Source organism: Oncorhynchus kisutch, linkage group LG5 (genome assembly GCF_002021735.2).
Source record: "Oncorhynchus kisutch isolate 150728-3 linkage group LG5, Okis_V2, whole genome shotgun sequence".
NCBI lineage: Eukaryota > Metazoa > Chordata > Actinopteri > Salmoniformes > Salmonidae > Oncorhynchus > Oncorhynchus kisutch.
Genome location: NC_034178.2, coordinates 59,563,892 through 59,589,331, shown reverse-complemented (window position 1 = coordinate 59,589,331; position 25,440 = coordinate 59,563,892). Strand labels below are relative to the sequence as shown.

General features: G+C 45.8%; 1 protein-coding gene across 1 annotated transcript in view; it reads left to right on the top strand.

The window, feature by feature from the left end:
- Positions 1-25,440, top strand: part of LOC109891625 (protein bassoon-like) — a 162,052-nt gene that overhangs the window by 126,761 nt on the left and 9,851 nt on the right. The window contains exons 4-6 of the mRNA XM_031825544.1: positions 10,951-11,745; positions 14,769-21,146; positions 22,966-25,075. Coding sequence (XP_031681404.1) covers positions 10,951-11,745; positions 14,769-21,146; positions 22,966-25,075 — 9,283 coding nt within the window. The remainder of the gene's footprint in view (positions 1-10,950; positions 11,746-14,768; positions 21,147-22,965; positions 25,076-25,440) is intronic.

The following is a 25,440-nucleotide window of genomic DNA, read 5'->3' as shown; positions in this document are numbered from 1 at the left end:
TGTTAATGCGAGAGTAGTGAAATGCTTGTGCTTCTAGTTCCGACAGTACAGTAATATCTAACCTGTAATCTAACAATTCCCCAACAGTGCAAGAGAGTCAGTGCAAAAAAAAAGGGGTCAATGCAAATATTCCAGGTAACCATTTGATTAACTGTTCAGCAGTGTTATGGCTGCTGTTTATGAGCCTTTTGGTCGCAGACTTGGTGCTCCGGTACTGCTTGCTGTGCGGTAGCAGAGGGAACATTCTATGTCTTGGGTGGCTGGAGTCTTTGACAATTTTTAGGGTCTTCCCCTGACAACTCCTAGTATGGAGGTCCTGGATGGCAGGGAACTCATCTCTAGTGATGTACAGGGTCATACCTACTACCCTCTGTAGTGCTTTGCGATCAAATGCCAAGCAGTTGCCATACCAAGCGGTGATGCAAGCAAGTCAAGCTGCTCTCAATGGTGCAGCTGTAGAACTTTAAGGATCTGAGGGCCCAGACCAAATATTTTTAAGCTCCTGAGGGGGAAAAGGTATTGTCATGCCCTCTTAACGACTGTTGGTGTGTTTGGACCATGATAGGTCCTTAGATATCTAAGCATAGTCACTTTACCGCTACCATGTACAAATTACCTCGACCAATCTCAGTACATTGACTCGGTACCAGTAGCCCCTGTATATAGCCTCTGTATATTGCCTCATTATTGTTATTTTATTGTGTTACTTTTGACATTTTTTTTTACTTTGTTAATTTATAAAATAATTCCTAACTCTATTTCTTGAACTGCATTGTTGGTTAAGGGCTTGTAAGTAAGCATTTCACCGTGAGGTCTATACCTGTTGTATTTGGTGCATGTGACAAATAACATTTTATTTTATATTTGCTAGCCAAATGTAGCTCACACCACCAGAGCAAATGGATAATAAATCTGCTCGTCGAATCTCATTCAAAAATCATGGGCAATAATATGGAGTTGGTCCCCCCTTTGTTGCTATAACAGCCTAAGGCTTTCCACTAGATGTTGGAACAGTGCTGCAGGGACTTGCTTCCATTCAGCCACAAGAGCATTTGTGAGGTTGAGCACTGATGTTGGGCGATTAGGTCTGGCTCACAGACTGCGTTCCAATTCATCCCAAAGGCGTTCGATGGGGTTGAGGTCGGGGCTCTATGTAGGCCAGTCAAGTTCTTCCACATCTCAACAAACTATTTCTGCATGGACCTCGCTTTGTGGACAAGGGGGTAGTCATGCTGAAACAGGAAAGGGCTTTCCCCAATCTGTTGCCACAAAGTTGGAAGCACAGAATCGTCTAGAATGTCAATGTATGCTGTAGCGTAAAGATTTCCCTTCACTGGAACGAAGGGACCTAGACCAAAGCATGAAAAACAGTCGCAGACAATTATTCCTCCTCCACCAAAATTTACAGTTGGCAGTATGCATTTGGACAGGTAGCGTTCTCCTGGCATCCGCCAAATCCAGGACTGCCAGGTGGTGATGCGTGATTCATCACTCCAGAGAATGCGTTTCCACTGCTCCAGATTCCAATGGTGGCGAGCTATACACCACTCCAGCTGATACTTGGCATTGCGCATGGTGATCTTAGGCTTGTGTGTGCCTGCTCGCCCATGGAAACCCAATTCATGAAGCTCCCGACAAACAGTTCTTATGCCGATGTTGCTTCAAGAGGCAGTTTGGAACTCTGTAGAGTGTTGCAACTGAGGACAGATGATTTTTACGAGCTACGTACTTCAGCTCTCGGCGATCCCGTTCTGTGAGCTTGTGTGGCCTACCACTTGGCGACTGAGCCGTTGTTGCTCCTAGACTCGTTTGTTCAGTTTTGGTGTTGGATCAAAAAAGATGTGCTTGTCATTTTGTGCTGTCTAGCCAACTATCTAGCTAGCTAACTAACTCATAATTATGGTGTGCTGCAGCAACGGATGTTCACTGGGGAACCTTTTGGTTGGCATGCATATAGAACGTTATTGTTTTGAAAGTTGAAAAGGTTCGCTGTGCAGTGAGCAGGTTACAAGTAGAGGAATCTCTCGTGGACAGTTCTACGTAAACATAACTGGTAGCATAGAATCTGTTGGAATTGGAATGGGATGCGTGGGATAACAAGCAGCAGTAATTCTGATGTTTTTTTTTTTTTGTCACTGGTTATTTGAAAAAAATTACGATTTTGCAGTTGTTAGCGTCGTTCGAATTTCTGAAGGGGATGGGACATTCGGCCCAGCAGCTTGCAAAGAGATAGGGTAGAGCTCCTCATTCCATTTCTTGTTCTATCATCTCTTCATCTTTCTCTTAACACATATGGACCCAGAATTTAATTGAGCAGCTGACCAATTGAGGGAGACTAGTTCAGGCTTAAAGACATTACAAGAAGAGTAGCTCACTTTTTGTTGAGTTGTATTGCCATATTATAGTTGCAGACATATTCAGCAGGCTGTTTTTCTCATGCTGCTACTACACACTGAATTCTTGAAATGTAACCAAAAACCGAATGCATTTTAAATATTACATTCTAAAAATAAGATGCTTTTCAAATGAGTTTACAATAATGTAATCTAGCGGTGGTGAAATAATGTAATCTAAAATGTTCTGCAATGAATTATGGAAGCATACTGTAGCAGAGATGTCCTCTCTGACGTTATTAACACCTGTGTTGTGCTTTCCTTTATGAGCTTTATGCTGTGGGATGGTTTTCTAATATGTTGTTGTAGTCTTCATTTCCTCCTCAGAGGTTAAAGAAGGCATAACAATAAAGGACACCATATACAGGATATGATTTATGGTACAGATGGTAATTGTTTATAGAGGTGTTTATCAGGTTATATTATTGCCTTTGTGAGTGAAGACTACAGTACACAGACACCATTTCTCCATGCCTAGGCCTGATCTAGGCTTGATCCTAGATCAGCGTTTCTACTCTGAGACCATTTGAATGCAGGCCCTGGGCTACAAACATGGTGCCACCATGTCCCTTTTCAATTCTCATAACCGGTAATAGAAGCATTTTTACTTTCCATTGGTCTGAGAATAAAACTGCTAAGACTGAGGCTGTCCTAATATGGAAACTTCAGATCCGTCTCATTGATCAGCTCCTTTGATCTGAAATGGAATGTGTTTCTGCTAATATTGTCTTTGATAGGTTTACACCCTTTTTCTCAGAATGAGTGTTGACAATCTGTGGTGGGAAGTATGAATGTGAGGGATGAGTGCCTGTGTCTAACTCTCGGGTTACATCCGAAATTGCCTATAGTGAACTACTTTTGACCAGGGCCTATAAGAATCCTGTCAAAAGTAGTACATTATATAGGGATAGGGTTTCATTTTTTATGTACCTTTTGTTGATTGAATGTGAGGGGTGACAGTCTGTAACTCTGTTGTGTCATCTGCTCCATGGAGGATTACATCTGAACAGTTGACTGTGGAACTACTTGCAGTTGGGTCTCTGTGTCTCACCACTAACAATAGTACTGATTTGTATTCATAGTGGCATCATCTCATGTGCTTCAAAGCGCTTAACAATGTCTGGTGATTAAGCCTTCTCATACAGATGAAAGACTTGATTTAGACAGCCTTTTGAAATGTACAACTACAGGGGTTTGACTGTGTCCTTTAGCCAGCTCTGACCTATCCTGTCAAGGGCCACACTGCAGCTACTGCCATGCTTGAAATACCTAATCCGACTTTAAAGGTCATAGATATTTGGTTCAAAATGTAGGAAGGAACATTTTTGTTGAGCGTATACTTAATCCAATGCCTGTCGGTTTTAATCTGAGGCAAATTATCACACTCCGAAATTCAGGTTAGGGTTGAAAGGAGGGAACCTGTTACCAAGATTTACTAGGATTTCCCACCCAAAACCACTCCCCCAATGCATGTAGACTTCTCATCATGGTAACTTTCTCTTGTGACAGGTAGGCCTACATTTTATGCAGCATAGCCTATGCTAACGTAATATAAAGACCGAATGCGCGTCTAATTTGCCCGTCTCCATCTGGTTTTCGGGGATCAACTTGTTTTTTTAATTGTAAAGATATGTTTTATTTTATTGCAGCTGCAGAGTATTAAAACGTCCTATCACCAGTGTTGGAAAAGTACCCAACTGTCATACTTGAGTAAAAGTAAAGATACCATAATAGAAAATGACGTCGTCACCCAGTAAAAGTCTAGTATTTGGTTTAAAATATACTTCAACAGTAAAAATAAATCATTTCCAATTCCTTATATTAAGCAAACCAGATGGCACCATTTAAATGTATTTATTTACTGAAAGCCAGGGGCACACGCCAACACTCAGACATAATTTACAAACAAAGCATTTGTGTTTGGTGAGTCTGCCAGATCAGAGGCCGTAAGGATGACCAGGGATGTTCGGTTGATAAGTGCGTGAATGACTATTTTCCTATCCTGCTAATTTCAAAATGTAACAAGTAGCCTACTTTTGGGTGTCAAATGTATGGAGTAAAAAAATTAAATATTTTCTTAAGGAATGTACAGTAGTGAAGTAAAAGTAGTCAAATGTAAATATTAAAAGTACAAATACCCGAAATAGCTACTTTACAGTACTGCCTAGCACTCGAATATTGTTGCTTTGAATCAGTACACGCGCGAGCACTCCATCAACTCTTCTAGATTGACACGTAAAGTATATAGGCATACATTTAATGCAGTATTAGCCTTATATTTAGCTAATTGATGAGTTATGCATAATAAGCATCTAATGTATAGCCTGTCTCTTGCGCAATACGCAATCACCGGTGCTTGTAACGTCTGCTTCCAACTCACTCTCAAACGCGTAGATAGATCCCCTGAACGCAGCTCACGCTCTCAAACACAACATTGTGTGAACAATCACCTGTAGGTCATTATCACACACTAGTTCAGTTCTTTGCGAGGTATTGCTTGTTTTGTGACACGTCTATTCGGAGCGCGGGTTTCCCCCTTGTGATCTAAGCCTCCCGTGTATGATCGTTTTGCCTGCCTCACAAACGACACCTTTGCCTAGTCACTGCCTGTGTTTTAGCCTATCGGATTTCCTGTTATCAACGTTACGTACGCCGCTAGGAAGAGGGTACGCAACACCCTGCTATAACTCCACTCCCCGTGGAGTGAAAGAGGGTACCGTTCACATGGAATTTATTCCGTCACACGGTAATGTTGGGGAAAAGGGGCTGGACGGAACCAAAGCAAAGAAAGTAAAATGTCAAAGCCCCCTCTCCTACCTACCTTAGGACCACCTGGTGCGCCAACCAAAATATAGGGGGTGGTCCGCCCAGGTCTTGCCTAGAGTGTATAGATAGTAAATACAACGGGTTATGTATACCCGCCTGCCTCTTGCCTAAGCACTCCCTAGGTGCCTTCCCCCCCCTGGGAGCAAATGAAACAGAATATAAAAAATTAATAAAAACATTTTAAAAACACAGGACACCAAATAAGCTCTCTGACTAAGCAACAAACTAACACAGAACATAACCATCAGCTCTCTCAGCAACAACTAACATAGTACATACCAAATCTGTTTGAGAAACAACCAACACAGGTTATCACCCTCAACTCGCTTACCAACACAGGACACACTAATCATCTCTCTTCTGAGCAACAGAACACTGGTTTATACAGCTGGAGAGGAGTCTGTAATGGGATACAGCTGTATCCTGACGAGGGGGCGGGGTCAGCTCCAATTAGCTGCTTGGGGGAATTTCAGGAAGCCATCATTTATTTTGAAATTTAAAAAAAAAATTTTTTGTATATTTTTAAATTAAAATTTTTTTTTTTATTTTTTTTTTTTTTAATTATTAACAACAAATCAATACATAAAGCACATGAGGGAACACAAGCATACATTGATTACAAATAATAGACAATCGAGCTAGGGGGTACAATATCACATTACAATTACACAAGGACCTTAAGGGACATGCATATACTTACAATTCTAACAGCTTTTTTGTTAGTAGAGCATTTAACCGTCTTAAAATACAGTTCAATTTCTTTTTGTAGGGTACGAAAATGTGGTTTTCTGTTTGTAAATTTACATTTGTGTATATGAAATTTGGCCAAAAGAATAATGAAATTAATTACATAAAAATGATTCCGCTTATTTCTATTGTATGTAAAGAATCCAAACAGTACATCTCTCCACAATAGTGTAAAATCTTCATAAATGTGTTCAATTATAAACCTACTGATGTCTTGCCACAGTTTTCTTACATGCATACAATGCCAAAAAAGATGCACAACTGTTTCTGGGTGGTCATTACAAAAGGAGCTATTTGAGTTTTGTTTCATCCTGAAACACACACATACAAACAAAACCACAACACAGAAACTGGGGTACGTAACAAACGTATTACCTGATTTCCCGAACGACGTTACTAGCCTTTTTCCTGCCTGTTTGGAACCTCTGTGCATGACCGTCTGCCTGCCCCTGGACCCAGCTACCCCCTGTGGTCCTTTACAAATTAACACCTGTTTCGCCTTGCGCTTGAAACCAGTTCAATGTCTTCCAACGTGTTCATTACGTGCTCTGCTGGCTTCCTTATTAATGCTCCTTAGCTCTTTGGATATTGACTATAATAGCTTGCAGGACATTATTATGGTTTGCATTTCTTATAACAATAGCCTATTCTAAGAGGGATGCAAACTTCTTTTTGTTGTTGCTGAACGTTAAATACAGCAGCCAACAGAACTCAGGGTAGTTTGAAAGAAGAGTGAACATGCGGTTGCGGTAGGCTATAACAGTTATTAATTTAGATCTATAATCATTCAATCTTCGTGAAGAAAAGTGAAAGCCTTCTGCATCTAATTCCAGTCCTATATTATACAAGGATGAAATTAGAATGAAGATGAGGATAACGAAACGTATTTTAACTGTTGAAAGCGAGGAAGGACTGAAGCAAGAAAGATGAGGTAGGTTAATAACATTAGGGGAAATATTATGGAAGGTATATATGCGTTAGCCTACTAATTATACAAATAATCAAATCAAATTCGCTAGCCTATACTAGCGAAGGCCGCATGTGCTGCCTAGTAATCGCACGTTCTCTTCTGCTTTATCATGGTTTGGTTTGAACGATGTGCGCAATTCCAGCCCACATAATACAGTACATGTAGTAACCCATGGAACTATTAATGCTTTGAAAGGCGTGAGGGAGCAGCTCTTTATACACCGATTACTTTACTACTAACCCTTGAGCATGGTATAACAGGCAGGCAGTCGCAGCTGCACTCAACCTGTGTATTTGAGTGCATTTCAATACTCTAGCAATGACACCAGTGTTTAATTGCTAAATTGTAATTATTTCGCCACTATGGCCTATTTCCTTACCTCCCTAATCTTACTTCATTTGCACATACTGTATATAGACTTATCTATTGTGTTATTGACTGTACGTTTGTTTATTCCATGTGTAACTCTGTGTTGTTGTATGTGTCGAACTGCTTTGCTTTATCTTGGCCAGGTCGCAGTTGTAAATGAGAACTTGTTCTCAACTGGACTACCTGGTTAAATAAAGGTGAAATAATAAGAGAATACCCCTCGGTACTCAAGTCATACACCCCCTGGCGGCGTGTATATGTAATGACGTTAATACCACATTACCACAGTACAGTAATACAGTTCACACACAACAAGATTAGCCTACTGGATGGAGCTAGTTTATTTACCCAAGAGAGCATATAGCTAGCTACATCTATGGGCTTTTATGTTTTTCTGTTGTGGGTAATGTGCAGCATATCATATATGTAGGCCTATTGGATAACGTCAATCATTCTGGCTTGGGCTCATTAAATATCAATGTAGGGCTCATCAGGTTCAGGTAGCATCAGGTTGGAATTTTCATGCTGATCAAAGCTCTAATCAAATCCAGACATATTTATATGCTTTATGATGCCTTTGAACGACACTACAGGTTTTGGCGGGAAATACCGGGTTACCCAAGAGAAAAGGGATTTATTCTCGAGATGGAACATTTGTAATATACCAGGAAAATATTCAACCCTAGTTCAGATCCTGAACACGAACAGCCAAAATCATGTTTTTCATGAAATTGGATGATATTTGGATGAAACCAGATCTAACGATGAAAAATGACACTTGCTTCTACATTGAGAAATGTTGATCAAAAGGTACTGGTCCCTCACCCCTTTTCAAACACTTGGATTAATGAGGTGAGATTATTAATGGTATCGGGTGACATCACCCTAACTCTAATTTTAATAAGTACCACCTTCTTACCAACATCGGAGAAGACATGTTTGCAGTGGGGCATGGTTTATATAGCTAGATACTTTTGGTCATGTAGTGTATGTGGACACCTGCCCGTCGAACATCTCATTCCAAAATCATGGGCATTAATATGGAGTTTGTCCCCCCTTTGCTGCTATAACAACCTCCACTCTTCTGGGAAGGCTCTCCACTAGATGTTGGAACATCGCTTGCTTGTACTTGTGTCCATTCACCCACAAGAGCATTAGTTAGGTCTGGCACTGATGTTGGTCAATTAGGCCTGGCTTGCAGTCTGCGTTCTAATCCATCCCAAAGGTGTTCGATGGGGTTGAGGTCAGGGCTCTGTGCAGGCCATTCAAGTTCTTCCACACTGATGTCAACAAACCATTTCTGTATGGACCTTGCTTTGTGGACAGGGGGATAGTCATGCTGAAAAAGGAAAGGGCCTTCCCCAAACTGTTGCCACAAATTTGGAAGCACAGAATCATCTAGAATGTCATTATATGATATAGCGTTAAGATTTCCGTTTACTGGAACTAAGGGTCACAGCCCAAACCATTATTCCTCCTCCACTAAATTTACAGTTGGCATCATGCCTTGGGGCAGGTAGCGTTTCCTGGCATCCGCCAAACCCAGATTCGTCCATCGGACTGCCAGATGGTGAAGATTCATCACTCCAGAGAACGCATTTCCACTGCTCTAGATTCCAATGGCGGCAAGCTATACACCCCTCCAGCCAATGCTTGGCATTGCGCATGGTGATCTTAGGCTTGTGTGCGACTGCTTGGCCAATCCATTTCATGAAGCTCCCAACAAATAGTTATTGTGCTGACGTTGCTTCCAGAGGCAGTTTGGAACTCGGTAGTGAGTGTTGCAAATGAGAACAGACAATTTTTACGCGCTACATACTTCAGCACTCAGAAGTCCCGTTCTGTGAGCTGGTGTGGCATACCACTTCACGGCTGAGCTGTTGTTGCTCCTAGACATTTCCTCTTCACAATAATAACACTTACAGTTGACCCGGGCAGCTCTAGCAGGGCAGAAATGTGACGAACTGACTTGTTGGAAAGGTGGCATCCTATGACGGTGCCATGTTGAAAGTCCCTGAACTCTTCAGTAAGTCCATTCTACTGCCAATGTTTGTCTCTGGAGATTTCATTGCTGTGTGCTTGATTTTATACAGCAAAGGGTGTGGCTGAAGTAGCTGAATACACTAATTTCCACATACATTTGTATATTTTGTATAGCTACTCTACTGGTGCCAAAATTTGACTGTAGGGTGTCAGCAAATATAATGGTTTACACTTCATCTTTGGCAAAGATACTTATGTTTCCCCTTTCATCTGTGTCTGGTGTTAACTAATTACTGGCTAGCTAGGTCTTCATCTGTGTCTGGTGTTAACTAATTACTGGCTAGCTAGGTCTTCATCTGTGTCTGGTGTTAGCTAATTACTGGCTAGCTAGGTCTTCATCTGTGTCTGGTGTTAGCTAGTTACTGGCTAGCTAGGTCTTCATCTGTGTTTGGTGTTAACTAGTTACTGGCTAGCTAGGTCTTCATCTGTGTCTGGTGTTAACTAGTTACTGGCTAGTTAGGTCTTCATCTGTGTCTGGTGTTAACTAGTTACTGGCTAGCTAGGTCTTCATCTGTGTCTGGTGTTAACTAGTTACTGGCTAGCTAGGTCTTCAGCCAGCATGGAACAAAATAGGGTGAAGGGTCATCCCAAACTCTGAAGCAGTTCCCCTGTCAACACATCCATCACTGCTGCTGTGAACTGCATCAAGAGACATGCTAAACGGGAAATGTATTTTAAAAAATGGACATCATTGCTTTGTGTATCACCAAATTAGCTTGAAATGCTTTTACTGCAACACTGCTCACTGCATTCAAGTTGCTTGACAAAGAGCTGTCAGTCAAGGCGAGCTCATGAATATAAGCTTCTCGCCCACTCAGCCTATCTTTTAAAACTTTCTGGTAGTTAGCCATGAGAGAAAAATATATTTTTCAAAAATGTTGAGTATTCCTATCCTCCAAAAATATTATGGGTGATATATATATTATGGGTCACTCTAAAGTCTATTTTACATGGGAATCCGAATGACTGTTCCAGATGAAAGAAAAATAGTGGTGTCCGAAATGCCACTGTATTTCCTATAGAGTGCACCATATAGTGCACTGTATTCCCTATATAGTGCACTGTATAGGGAATAGGGTGCTATTTGGGACGTAACGTTGGTGTAAATTAGCGGCTTAAACCTTCTACGAGACAGCTGATTTATTGGAGAGTTGTGTTTTTATATTATTTCAGTTAACAGGACATGCTTAATTTTTAAGTGCTGCTGTGAGTGCAGCGGGTAGTGCAGACAGCGGGTAGTGCAGACCGCAGTAGTGCAGACAACGGTAGTACTATTCCTGTCCTGTCTTATCTTAATGTTACTCAAGCAGACTCACCGTGTTGGACAAGTAAGGCACCTCTTCTCAGCTCCCACCATCCCACTTCTACCACATTATGTGTCACTGTGGTATGTGTGGGGCTGTTTGTTGTTTCTTCCTGACTATGTTTTATTAATTGTTTCTTGATTGTAAATGTTCTTTGACTGACATTGTTATTGTCCCTTTTTGAATGATCATTATAGAATAATCTTCAGTTTGCAGTCAACTGACAATGTTTGTTTTGATACAATCCTGTACCTTGCAGTTTTCTAAAGGCCTCTTTTTTGTTCTGTCTGTGTTTCAGAATAAAGAATGGCTCTGCCTGAACTGCCAGACCCAGAGAGCTTTGTCTGGGGCCCTGGGAGATGCTCCACTTCCTGTTCCTCAGCCAATGGGATCCCCACGGCACTCAGCTCCAGCCAATCAACAACAGCCTCAGCAGAGAGGGCCCAATCAGCAGGCAGGGCTATGGCCCACTGATCCTCAACAGCAACAAAAACCACTGGGTGCCCAAGTAAGTGGCCCTCCTTTCTCCCCTGCCAAACAGAGCAAGGGGCCTGCCCAACCCTCCCCTGCCAAGGTACAACCCTTCCCAGGTAAGAGTGCACACTCCCCTGCCAAGGGTGCACCCTCCCCCACTAAAACAGCATCCACCCCTGCTAAGGGCACACCCTCCGCTGCCAAAAAGATAGGACCCACTGCCCAGAGTAAGGGTACTACCCAGCCCTCCCCAGCCAAGGGTGGACTGTCCTCTGCTAAAACAGCATACACCCCTAACAAGTGCACACCCTCCCCTGCCAAACAGACAGGACTCACTGCCCAGAGCAAGGGTTCTGCCCAGCCCTCCCCTGTTAAATTTGCATCCACCCCTACTAAGGGTGCACCCTCTCCTACTAAGAGTGCACCATCTCAACCTAAACCCAACAAGCAGGCCGGTAAACAGCAGCAGGGCCAGGATAAAACTAAAGTCATCCCCAAAGCTCATAAGGAAAATGAAGCCAAAGCCTCGCCCAAGAAGGGAGCACCTGAAGCCATCACCACATCACATGATGAAAAGAAGAAACTCGTTGAAGATTCACAGAAGTCAAAACACCATGACGTGAGCTCCCTGCAACTTTTCAACTTCAGCATCTTCACCACCGTAATTCTTCTTGATTTACCACCGGAATTTAATTTACCTCATTTTCGTAATCGTCATACTCGTCATCGTTGTTGTCACCGTCATCATCACTATGATCATTATATCATTCTCATCCCCCTTCTCCTTGTCATCTCTATCCCCAAGCATCAGCCGTTTACCATGCATCACCTTTGGTGTCTTTTCTTCATGTTTTTATTAGTTCAATCATAATGTTAAGCCTGTATGATCTGCATTACCTGTATGATGCGCCTAGTGGTTAGAGAGTTGGACTAGTAACCGAAAGGTTGCAAGTTCATATCCCCGAGCTGACAAGGTACAAATCTGTCGTTCTGCCCCTGAACAGGCAGTTAATCCACTGTTCCTAGGCCGTCATTGAAAATAAGAATTTGTTCTTAACTGACTTGCCTAGTTAAAGGTAAAATAAAATAAAAATTATAGTTATCCGTGTCTGATATTGTAATCATGACTAATCAGTGTTATTAGCTAACATGCAATGCAGTTTTTTTAACTTAATCATTATATTTTGATCAGCTTGTTTATTTTTACCATCATTCATCATTCTTCAACAATGGCAGAGATTTCATTGCACATTTAATTATACGAACATGTAACCAAAATATCATGTTTTTTCTTGCCGTTTTCTTGTTGTTTTTCGTTTTGTTGTTTTTGTCACTTTTTATCTTAACCTTTTTATAGTCATATTTGTGTGCATTTCATTGTCTGTAATTGTTGCCTGTGCTTTAATAACGTTCCTTACATTATCTGTTATAGTTGCATGAGCTTTAATAACGTTCATTACATTATCTGTTATAGTTGCATGAGCTTTAATAACGTTAATTACATTATCTGTTATAGTTGCATGAGCTTTAATAACGTTCATTACATTATCTGTTATAGTTGCATGAGCTTTAATAACGTTAATTACATTATCTGTTATAGTTGCATGAGCTTTAATAACGTTAATTACATTATCTGTTATAGTTGCATGAGCTTTAATAACGTTATTTACATTATCTGTTATATATAGTTGAAGTCAGAAGTTTACATACACCTAAGCCAAATACATTGAAACTCAGTTTTTCACAATTCCTGACATTTTATCCTAGTAAAAATTCCCTGTCTTAGGTCAGTTAGGATCACCACTTTATTTTAAGAATGTGAAATGTCAGAATAATAGTAGAGCGATTTTTTTTTTTTCCCAGCTTCCCAGCTTCCCAGCTTCCCAGCTTCCCAGCTTCCCATTTTTTTTTCTTCCCAGCTTCCCAGCTGGGAAAAATCACTCTACTATTAGGTCAGAAGTTTACATACACTCAATTAGTATTTAGTAGCATTGCCTTTAAATGATTTAACTTGGGTCAAACGTTTCAGGTAGCTTCCACAAGCTTCCCACAATAAGTTGGGTGAATTTGACCCATTCCTCCTGACAGAGCTGGTGTAACTGAGTCAGGTTTGTAGACCTCCTTGCTCACATACTCTTTTTCAGTTCTGCCCACAAATCTTCTATAGGATTGAGGTCAGGGCTTTGTGATGGCCACTCTAATACCTTGACTTTGTTGTCCTTATGCCATTTTGCCACAACTTTGGAAGTATGCTTGGGGTCATTGTCCATTTGGAAGACCCATTTGTGACCAAGCATTAACTTCCTAACTGATGTTTTGAGATGTTGCTTAAATATGTCCACATAATTTTCCTGCCTCATGAAGCCATCTATTTTGTGACGTGCACCAGTCCCTTCAGCAGCAAAGCACCCCCACAACATGATGCTGCCACTCCGTGCTTCACGGTTGGGATGGTGTTCTTCGGCTTCCAAGCCTCCCCCTTTTTCCTCCAAACATTACGATGGCCAATATGGCCAAACAGTTCTATTTTTGTTTCATATGACCAGAGGACATTTCTCCAAAAATGTGCAGTTGCAAACTGTAGTCTGGCTTTTTTATGGTGGTTTTGGAGCAGTGGCTTCTTCCTTGCTGAGCGGCCTTTCAGGTTATGTCGATATAGGACTCGTTTTACTGTGGATATAGATACTTTTGTACCTGTTTCCTCCAGCATCTTCACAAGGTCTTTTGCTGTTCTTCTGGGATTGATTTGCACTTTTCGCACCAAAGTTAGTTTATTTATAGGAGACAGAATGCATCTCCTTCCTGAGCGGTATGACCGCTGCGTGGTCCCATGGTGTTTGTACTTGCGTACTATTGTTTGTACAGATGAATGTGGTACCGTCAGGTGTTTGGGAATTGCTCGCAAGGATGAACCAGACTTGTGGAGGTCTACAAATTTTTTTTATGGGGTCTTGGCTGATTTCTTTTGATTTTCCCATGATGTCAAGCAAAAAGGCATTGAGTTTGAAGGTAGGCCTTGAAATATATCCACAGGTACACCTCCAATTGACTCAAATGATGTCAATTAGCCTATCAGAAGCTTCTAAAACCATGACATTATTTTCTGGAATTTTCCAAGCTCTTTAAAGGCCCAGTCAACTTAGTGTATGTAAACTTCTGACCCACTGGAATTGTGATACAGTGAAATAATCTGTCTGTAAACAATTGTTGGAAAAATGACTTGTGTCATGCACAAAGTAGATGTCCTAACCGACTTACCAAAACTATAGTTTGTTTACAATAAATTTATCGAGTTGTTAAAAAACAAGTTTTAATGACTCCAACCTAAGTGTATGTACATGTCCAACTTCAACTGTATTTGCCTGTGCTTTGATGACTGAATTATTTTCAATGTAATTATTCTCATGTCTTGCCAGAATAGTAATACAGCCTGTATAAACTCCAGTGCTTTTATTCCAACCCCTATCATCTGTGAAATAAAAGTAACTCTGCCGATGAGTTAGGTGAAACGATAGGAAAGAAAGGGTGCACTGTTGCCTGTAATATACTTTTGGCTACAGAAATTATTTCAGTCAGGGGGCAACAGGACTGATGCTAATACTGGCCTCTGACTTGTTTCTCTTGTTTCCCTCTTTCCTTTAGGATTCCAACAAGTCCAGCACGCAGAGCCTCAGTGACACGGGATACTCCTCAGATGGGATCTCCGGCTCCGTGGGCGAGATCACAGGCCATATCCGTGAGGATCCGGGGTTAAAGCTGAATGAACGTAGCCTCTCCAGCCCCTCTGAGATCACTAAGCTAGAGAGCTCCATGCGGCCACTGCTAGAGCCCAGGTCCAAGACCGCTACAGACCAGGGCGGGGAGAACAACTCTGACGGGGAGGTGTCGGACGATCTCAGCTCCAAGCTGCGCCACGACTATGTGGAGGACAGCAGCGAGAGTGGTCTGTCCCCCTTACCGCCCAGGCAGAAGAAGTCCCATAAAGAAATGACAGATGAGGAGTTCATGAGGAGGAAGATCATGGAAATGAGCGCTGACGAGGACGAGATGGAGGAGGAGGAAGGGTACAGCTACCAGAAAACGAAAAACAAAAAGGATTTGGGGAAGGAGAAACGACGCAGCCTCACCCACCATTCCAGTAGTTTTGAGGAGGACACCAAGGGGGTAGATGACGAAGAAGATGAAGGTATGATGGCTTCCCAAGGAGGCCTGCGGCGGTTTAAGACCATTGAGCTGAACAACTCAGAGCATGACCTCAGAGAGCCAGAGCTGGAGATGGAGAGTCTGACTGGATCACCAGAGGAGCGGTCGAGGGGGGAGTATTCATCCACCCTTCCTGCCACAACTCCCAGTTACACATCTGGCACGTCCCCTACCTCCTTGTCCTCCATGGAGGATGACAGTGACAGCAGCCCCAGCCGCAGGCAGAGACTGGAGGAAGCCAAGCAGCAGAGGAAGGCTCGCCACCGCTCCCACGGCCCACTCCTGCCCACCATCGAGGACTCATCAGAGGAAGATGAGCTGAGAGAAGAAGAGGAGCTTCTGAGAGAGCAGGAGAAGATGAGAGATCTGGACCTGCAGAGGATCCGAAGTACAGCCAGGAAAACCAAGAGGGACAAAGAGGAGCTAAGGGCCCAGAGACGTAGAGAGAGATCCAAGACTCCCCCCAGCAACCTCTCGCCCATCGAGGATGCCTCCCCGACAGAGGAGTTGAGACAGGCAGCGGAGATGGAGGAGCTCCACAGATCCTCCTGCTCAGAGTATTCCCCTTCCATGGACTCAGAGGCAGAGAGCTTTGAAATGATGAGCTCCAAGCTCTACAAGTCAGGAAGCCACCACAACCTACCCACCTTCATGTCTCTCTACTCCCCCACTGAAAAACATACTGCCACTTCACCGTTGGACAAGACACTGAAAAGTGCAGAGGAGGTGTATGAAGAAATGATGAGGAAAGCAGAGATGCTGCAGCAGAGACAGCCAGGAAGACCAGGCCAACAACAAGGAAGTCCGCAAAGGCAACCGGCTGGAGCACCTCAGCCTAGCAGCAAACAACATCTAGGCACTGGAGCACCTCTAACCCCTGGCTCCAGCCCCACACAAATCTCTGCACCTGTTTCCTTCTCCCCAAACGACCCACATGGGGCTGGAAAAGGGGTCCCACCAGGAATCAGTGTGACACATCTATCGAAAGAAACCCAAGACCGGATGAGGACGCAGACTGCCAAAATAGGGGGTGTTATCCCCCCAGTGGCTGGAAGACCAGGTCCTCAGGGACCAGCACAGGGGGCGCCTCCTCCTGACTCTGGAGCGCCCTCCATTGCATCCTCCCTCTTCTCCTATTTCAAAGGCCCCAGTCCTCCTGTTTCCCCTTCCCCCTCTCCCTCACAGAGTCCCACTCATTCCCTGTCCCTACGACCTACAGGGTCTGGGGTGTCCCCACAAGATTCTCAGCCTGGCGCTGGTGGCGCAACCTCCCCAGTACCACCGCAACAACATGGAGCCCAGATGCCTCGAAGAACAGCATCGCCATGCCTTGCAAGACAAGAGTCCTCCTCCGACTCACCAGTAATGGGGATAACGCTGGGCTCTAAGACCACCACCAGTCCTGCCAGGCCTCTGACTGTAAACTCCTCCACTTCTCCCCTGTCCTCGCCAACACAGGCTATCCGTCAACCCATGTATCAGCAATATATTCCTTCAACAAGCTATCCAACGTCCCCACAAATGCATCTATCGCAACAATCCCCTCAACATGGTTTACAGAGGCCCCAAAATGCAGATAGGGTTAATATTGGTATAAGCATGACAATGACAACCATAGCTACCACATACAGTCGTGGGTCAGTATCAATGGAAAATATCTCCCTATGTAGGATCTCCAATGTCCCAGGTACCTCTAGGGTCGTAGAGCAGGGCCAAATGCAAATGCGTCCGACTAGACCTGCATCAGTAGTGGACCTGAGAGCACCAATGAAGGCCGCCCCAATCATCATGACAGACCAAGGCATGGATCTAACATCTCTGGCAACTGATACAAGAAGGTATTCCCTCGATGCTGAACAACCCCACAACCATCACAAATCGGTGCAGCCACTGAATGCTGCCGTGAACCTGAATGCACAAGAGCAGCCGCACGTTTCGGCGTCCACTCCAACAACAGTCAGCGTCACCGTGGCAGCCTCCATGTTTATATCTCAGCCGAAGGGGCATGCAGTGATTTACGGAGATCCCCTGCAGAACCGTATGGATCTGGGGCAAGGCGTTGGGTCAGCAATGTGTCTTACACAAACTAAGCCACCCATTACTGACCCGTCCATTCCTAAGATTGATGCGTGTCTGGAGGATCTGGGCATCCAGCAGCAGCAGCTCCAGATGCAGCAGCAGAAGCTCCTACAGCAACAACAGCTCCTCGAGCAGCAGCTCCAGCAGCACCAGCAGTCTTCCTTTGCTCGCTATAACCTAGCGAACCAGGTCCAGCCTCTGTTGCTGAAGAAAGACCTGGTGGTTAGCCAGACGAGCATTGGCAGTGCCCAGCCTGTGGTCAGTGTGATTCCTAGAGTATCTCCCATGCCGCCCCAGCCAGCGTCTATAGTTCTACCTCCCTCTAACAATCATCATGACTATGGTCAGAGTGGGCTTGCCTTGGAGTTGAAGAACAAGCCCACAGTTATGAACCTGTCTACTGGAAAGCCCCATGTCATGATGGTCCAACTGGAAGATAGCAATGCGTCTCAGATGACCACTGTGACTCAGCTGGTCAAAGACCCTCCTCCTCCCCAGGTCCTGGACCTCACTGGTGGACAGATACAGAAACCAGAGAACCAAGTGGCTTGTTGTGACGTTGTTTACAAGCTACCCTTTGCTGGTAGCTGTGCAGGTAACTTAACTCAGAAAAATTCTACCACTGAATCTTCCCAAGTCACTCTTCCACCCCCTGCCCCACACTACAGTGTAGGCCAGCAGAAACAACAACAACAGCCACAACAACAACAACCACCACCACCTGGTAATAATGGCTACCAGGCAGCAAGCATGCAAGGAGCACCAGAGGAGCGTAAACCGATGCAGGGAGTCCCTCTATACCCTATACCCCTTGGAGGCAGGCTTCAACCTTCCATGTCTGACACCAACCTGTCTAATACAGGTCTTCAGTACTATCAGAGGACTGACCCTGGGGACCTGGCAGTGGATCTGAGCACCATGAATCAGGTCTACGAAGGAGGATATCTTGGCGTGGGTGCACAATACGGATCCTACACAGACTTAAGTCATCAAGGAGATGTTGCAGGTCCTCCCTTGCCCCTACGAAGGTACGGCTCCATGTCCAACATCAACCAAGACTATGGCTATGGTCAGGCAGGTTTCCCGGACGCCAACCTGGCACAGTATAGTGCCACCACTGCCAGGGAGATCAGCCGAATGTGTGCAGCTCTGAACTCTATGGACCAGTTCGGTCAACGGTACAGCAACCCTGAGATGATGCAGTATGGTTCTGGAAGTGGCGCAGGGCCTGCAGCCAGGCTCAACCTACAGCAAAGCTTAGCATCAATCCGAGCCAACCTACTCTATGGCCCTGATGGGAGGCCCACTGCACACGGCCAAGCCCTAACCAATCTGATCAATGCCAGACAAGCAAATATACAGGCTTTATATCCATCTGCAATGAGAGGAGCTGACGGTATGACATATTCCACCATCAACACCCCAATAGCCTCTACTTTGCCAATAACCACCCAGCCCTCCTCTGTTCTGCAACCTATGCCACAAGGAATATACCGACCTTACCCTGCAGGTGTGACCGCTGTACCACTGGCGAGCCTCACCAGGTTGCCTCATATGACCCCAAAGATGCCTCTGTCCACACAGGGACATTACGGTTACCCTCCTCCCAACCAGTTCCCTACAACGGCTGGTGTTCCTGGAAGTGTACCTGCCACGAGCACCTCCACCCAAGACGCTCCTGTCTACCTTGGGAAGCCTTCTGCAGCCATCTCTGTGCACATGGCTGCAACCTTACCACTGGCCCAGCCAATTTCTCATATGGGTGGACAAACTACTGCAATGCCAATTCAGTCTGCAGTAGTCCCTGCAAACCAACAGACCCCCCAAACTCAAATCCAAGCGCAGAATGTTACGACACACCCTCATACTCAAACTCAAATGCAAGTCCAAATGCAGCAACAAATACAGTCTCAAATACAGCAACAAATACAGTCCCAAATACAGCAACAAATGCAATCTCAAATGCAACAACAAATAGCAACTCAAACTCAAGCTTCATTTCTGACTCAAACCCAGTCCCAGCCTATAACTCAGCCTGCTCCACAGGCTCTAGTGCAGCCCCATCTGCAGACCATTCGCCAGATTGCTTCTACTGCAGCAGCCAGCACCACCATCACCACTTCGGTCGACCCAGAGCTGGAAAAGGTAGAGGAGCGTTTGAGACAGCAACAGGAGCAGATGCTGCAGATGGAGCGAGAGCGTGTGGAGCTGGAGAAACTTCGGCAGATGCGCCTGCATGAGGAACTAGAGCGAGACCGCATGGAGCTCCAGAGGCACAGGGAGAAAGAACAAATGCTGGTGCAGCGTGAGATTCAGGAGCTGCAGACCATCAAACAGCATGTCCTGCATCAGCAACAATCAGAGAGGGAGAGCCAGCTGGTCATGCAGAGGGAACAGCTATCCCAGCAGAGGATGCAACTGGACCAGATCCAGTCGCTACAGCAGCAGCTCCAGCAGCAGTTGGAGGAGCAGAAGAGGCAGAAGACTGCAGTGGTGGAGGCATCAGCTGCAGCCGCAGCAGCCGCTGCATCTGCAGCAGCATCTGCTGCAGCCACTTCCACTCAAGGTGCCATACAAGGGGTAGTAGGAGGAGGAGGAGGAACTCCTCAAGGTTTCATCATCTGTGACCAGAGTGGTAGGGTGATTCAACAGGACGGCCAAAGTGTACAGTTCTGGCAACCCCACATGGAAGGGCAGGTGGTCCAAGCAATGGTGACCCCAAGGCCCATACCAAGCTCTGCTTCTGAGATGTCCTTGAAAAACAGTGAGAATCAGTTGGGGTCCAGGATCATGAAGAAGCAAAACTCTATGCCTCGTCTTAGGGATGGATCGGAGGAGGAGCTGGTGAGGAGGATTGCAGATAGCTGCGTGCAGACGGACGATGAAGAGGGTGAGGACAGGTACATGAACCGCAGGGGCAGGAGAACCAGGCGGATCGCCGACTGCAGCGTCCAGACAGACGACGAGGATCAGGCAGCTTGGGAGCAACCGGTTAGGCGCAGGAGATCACGCTTATCCAAACATTCAGACTCTAGCGGCGATGTCAAATCCGATGGAACCGCCAAAGTGTCCTCCTCCAGCATAGCCATTCAGACCACCAACGACTCCTCATGCCAGACTGAGGCCGACCAGTTGGGCAGGATCTCACCTGCAATCCACATCACTGAGGCTGAGACAAATAAGGTGGAGCTGCTTCACTACATCTCTGCCCCAGAGAGAACCCATACGGGTGAGAGCTTGGCCTGTCAGACAGAACCGGAGGCCCAGTCTCAGGGGGTGGTGGCCCCTCAGCTCAGCGTCCCCACCACCATCAGCCCATATTCCACCTCTATGCAGATGGTGGGCTCCACCCCACCTCCTCCCCAAGGGGTGGCTAAGTTCGAAAGGAGGAAACCCGACCCTCTGGAAATCAACTACCAAAGCCAGCAGCAGAACGAGTCCCCGTCTCGCCAGCCTCCCAAGTCTCCCCAGGTGCTGTACTCCCCTGTGTCCCCGCTGTCGCCCCATCGGATGCTGGAAACCACCTTCGCCTCCCAGGAGAAGCTCAACAAGGCGCACGTCACGCCCCAGCAGAAAGCTTTCACTGCAGAGTCTCCTCAGCGTCACCAGAGCCTCCCCAGACCTATCAAGAGTGTGCAGCGCTCCATGTCGGACCCCAAACCCCTCAGCCCCACCTCAGAAGACCCTGCCAAGAACAGGTTCTCCCCTTACCATCAGCAGGCCCTCTCCAACAGTCAGGTAGGTAATAAGTTACATTATTACTGTTTCTCTTTCACTTCAATAACTTACACATTAACAAAGAGTAAATCATAATGTGACCTGATATGAAAATAAATAGTTAGTGTAAGTTATTAAGGAAAGAACAAGACAGGAGACATTTTTTCATGACTATGCTATATACAGTAGAGAGCAGAGAAAGTACGTACTGAAGAGAGTGTGATACTGAATAGACTAGATTGTCTTGTGTGAGAGCACAGATGCATCACACAGGGTTTGGCATCGAAGGACGCGACAGAATGTTCTCAGGAGAGCAGCTGTCCATGCTAGGCACTAGGCAAGCTTTCCCTCTACTCCATTATGCCATCCTCTCTTTTTCTCTCTCCATAGCTTTCTCTGATATCCCTTTCTTTTTTCTCCTTTGCCTTTTCAGTCTGCTTTTTCTCTCCGTCTCTTCTCTCTCTCTCACACACACATACACGCACACACACATACACACACGCGTAAACACACCCCCCTTCCTTTCTTTCTCCTTTATTCTTTCCCTGCTATATCTGGCAAAGCCGTTAGAAATGCCAGAGGGAGACATAATGTGGAGGCATCCTGGTACAGCCCTGCTGTCTTCCGGCATGTTAGCAGCTGTTCAAAGTAAAGTCAGATCCTTCTGTACTCAGTGTGAGGGTTGTCCGATGAACAGGCACACATAGGAATCATAAGAGGATTTTTACATATATTTCTTGTTTTATTTGTGCTGGCCATACATCAACATTTGAATAAAATGACATTCTCACGGATACTTAATACATTCACTATGGGTCTACACAACTCCTAAACTGTAAGTAGAAAGAAGAAATCTAGCCATGTTTGAATGTTTATCATTACTCTTAGTTTGTTGTTGGCATACATTTTCTAGATAAGTGAACAGGATGAAGGACGTTTTTTTAATTAAAATTTTATGATAACGTGTATGACTATGTTATGATTAGAATCTTCTAATGCTCTAAAAATGATTCATATGAATTATTTATGCTGAGAATTGCTCCCAAGTTGCCCATTCTCTCTCACTTAGACATCATTCTTCATGGTTGTAGCACTCATCTTATCATATTATTTATGACAAAAGTATTGTTGAATGGACCCACACAAATCTAAACATATAATTTATACATTTTACCTTAATTTTACTGCAGTGAGCTAAATCAGGGTCACACAGAGCTTTCTTGGTAGTCTTAAACAAATCTACTGAAACAAAAGTATCCACCTCACACATGGTAATAGGCTTCAATTAAAGAAGACATCTGTACCATGTCAGATATAGAGAAATGTATTCAATTTTGAGTTTACATCCCAAAATTACACTTTATATACGTCACAGCAGACTGAAATATAACAAAAACTGTTTTTTAAAATAATGTTTATTAATTATGACAAATATTCCACGCATGAGGCCACTAGGTCATTTTATTGCAGGAAAGGGCTACATTGATGCTAATTAGTCTATAACATTGCCATTTTCTGAATTAAGCTATAGAAATGACAAAGTATCAAGGTATAATGATTAGAATATGGGAATCAAGGTGTAATGAGAAGAATAGGGGAATCAAGGTGTAATGAGAAGAATAGGGGAATCAAGGTGTAATGAGAAGAATAGGGGAATCAATGTATAACGATTAGAATAGGTGGAATCAAGGTATAATGATTAGAATATGGGAATCAATGTGTAATGAGAAGAATAGGGGACTGGACTAGAATCTTCTTTAGTTAGTCTGATTTCCATGCAGGCATTCTGTTCAATGTTATGTGAATGTTATCCTGATGGTGTTTCTCTGCCTCTCTCCAGATGGCCACCCTGCAGCAGCAGCAGAACTCTCTGATGAGAAAGGTGAAGAGGACCCTACCCAGCCCACCTCCAGAGGAGAGCCCTCCCCCCATCGTCACCCCAGCCATGTCCCACATGTACAGCAGCTCCCCGGGGATGCAGCCCCAGAGGGTGCTGCCCAGGCCTGCCCAGGGGGTCACCAAGGCCGGCCTGCTGAGCGAGCTGAAGGCCGTGGAGCAAGAGTCCACCAAGCTCCGCAAGCAGCAGCAGGAGCTAGAGGACGAGGAGAAGGAGATTGACGCCAAGCTGCGGTACCTGGAACTAGGCATCCATCAGCGCAAGGAGACCCTGGTGAAGGAGAGGGAGAGGAGGGAGCTGGCCTACATGCGCTGCATGGGCGACGCCCGCGACTACATGTCAGACACCGAGCTCAATAACCTGAGGATGGTGGCGGCCACGGGAACATTCGACGGTAATGGTCTGCTGACGAGGCCCAGCACGGCGCCACTGAGCCAGTTCCCCAACGACCTCGGCCCAGCCTCCCAGTACCCGCCCACCTCCTCCTACATGGCCTATCAGTACCCACAGAGCCAGCCCACGCCCACACAGCAGCCAACCGCTGCTTACCAACAGATCGGTTTCCAGCCCCCTCAATACCCTATAGCCTCCCAGCCCCAGCCAGGCACCTTCCAGCCCCACCCACCCCAAGGCCCAGGCTACCAGACTCAGCCAAGCTACCCAGCCCAAGGGGGCTACGGCCAGACTTCCTACCCGACAGACCTGGGCATGCAGCAGCATGGCCACCAGGGTTTCCAGCCTCCCAACCCCTCTATCCCGGGCCAGAACCTCCCCTACCCAGGCCAGAGCCCATATTCTGGCCAGGGCATGTCCTTCCTGCCGCAGGCTGAGATCCTCACGGTCCACCAGAGGCCTCATCAGACCTCCTTGGCTGACCTGGAACAGAAGTTGCCCACCAACTACGAGGTGATCAGTAACCCTGCTGTGTCGGTGGCCACATCAGCTCCAGACACAGGCTTTGGCTCAGTCTATGCCTCCAACACCATGCCCAATGCCTATGGGCAGTACCGCCCCCCGGACCCAGTCCTGACACACGGTGTGGATAGCCCCACGTCGTCCTACGCTGCAGACGGCCTCTACACCGCAAACCTGGAGCAGAACATCCCCAGGAACTATGTCATGATCGACGACATCAGCGAGCTGACCAAAGAGAACACAGGCTCGTCTGTTGACGTTCTGGGACATCCTGTTGCAGGACGCTATGGTGAGAATGGCCCTGCGCACCAAACTGGCTATGGCAATGAGCCTGTGGACCCGTACATGTCTGCAGGCACCACAGGCTACCACCAGCAGGGCTCTGTGGACCCCCGGACCAGCACCACTATAGGTGGTGGGGGATCTTCTTATTACTATGACGACTATAATAAACACCCCAGCACAACACGCCCGGGAACCCAGAAACACCCATCCAAGAACCTGGCTCCCGCAGTTGTCTCCTCCGGTAAGCGCAGCAAGCACAGAAAGCAGGGCATGGAGCAGAAGATCTCCAAGTTCTCCCCCATCGAGGAGGCACGGGACGTGGAGTCCGACCTGGCCTCTTACACCATGACCACCTCCACCGGCGGCAGCTGCACTGTGGTGTCTCGGTCCGGGGTGAAGAAGAGCGGTTACGACCAGCGGAAGTACTATGGTGGCCACCCGGGAAGCCGGGAAGCCCTGGAAGAGGAGGACCGGATGTACGGCTCGGGGAGGTCCCGGTCTACTGGCTATGGCATGGACAAGATCTCCTCCAGGGACTCCTCCAGGAGCAAGTCCTACGAGAGGGAAGCCATGGAGCGGTCTCAGAGAGGCGGTGGCGGACGGCCCGGACTGCGCACCCATAACTCGGAGGAGGAGAGTCCCCTCAGCCCCGTGGGGAAGCCTGTGGGGGTCGGACGAGGTGGCACAGGGGTACCAGTGGACCCCCATGACGTGAGGAACCAGTATGGCTCCAGCCACTCCCTGCCGGATGTCCAGGACCACCACATGAAGGACCTACCCAGGAGCCACGTGTACAAGCCAGATGACCCATATCTCGTAGACGATCAGCACGCTGCTGTGTCGGACAGTGAAGGTAACTGGTGCTGAATGCCACTAACTGCCTGACTTCCTCTGTCTTTCTGTCTGCTGGAAAGAGTCTGCATGCCAAGATTCTTCAGAGTAGCATGATGGCTTCTTCTGTTTTGTGACTGTGAATGTTGTGCCCAATGCATGAAACCGCATATGCCTGTTTTCTTTTTGCCTGCTGAAACATTTTTCTTTTTTGTGATTTTGTTGTTTGCTGTTTTTTGTTTGACTTTGAAAGACTTTCCATGTTTTTGAGACTTTGGGCCCGTCTTTTTGTCTTTCGTCTGCGTGGCTTCAGTTCAGACTGTATGTCTCTCTCTCCTTTTCCTCTCTACACATCATAAAGCAAAAGTAAACTGACTGATGATAATC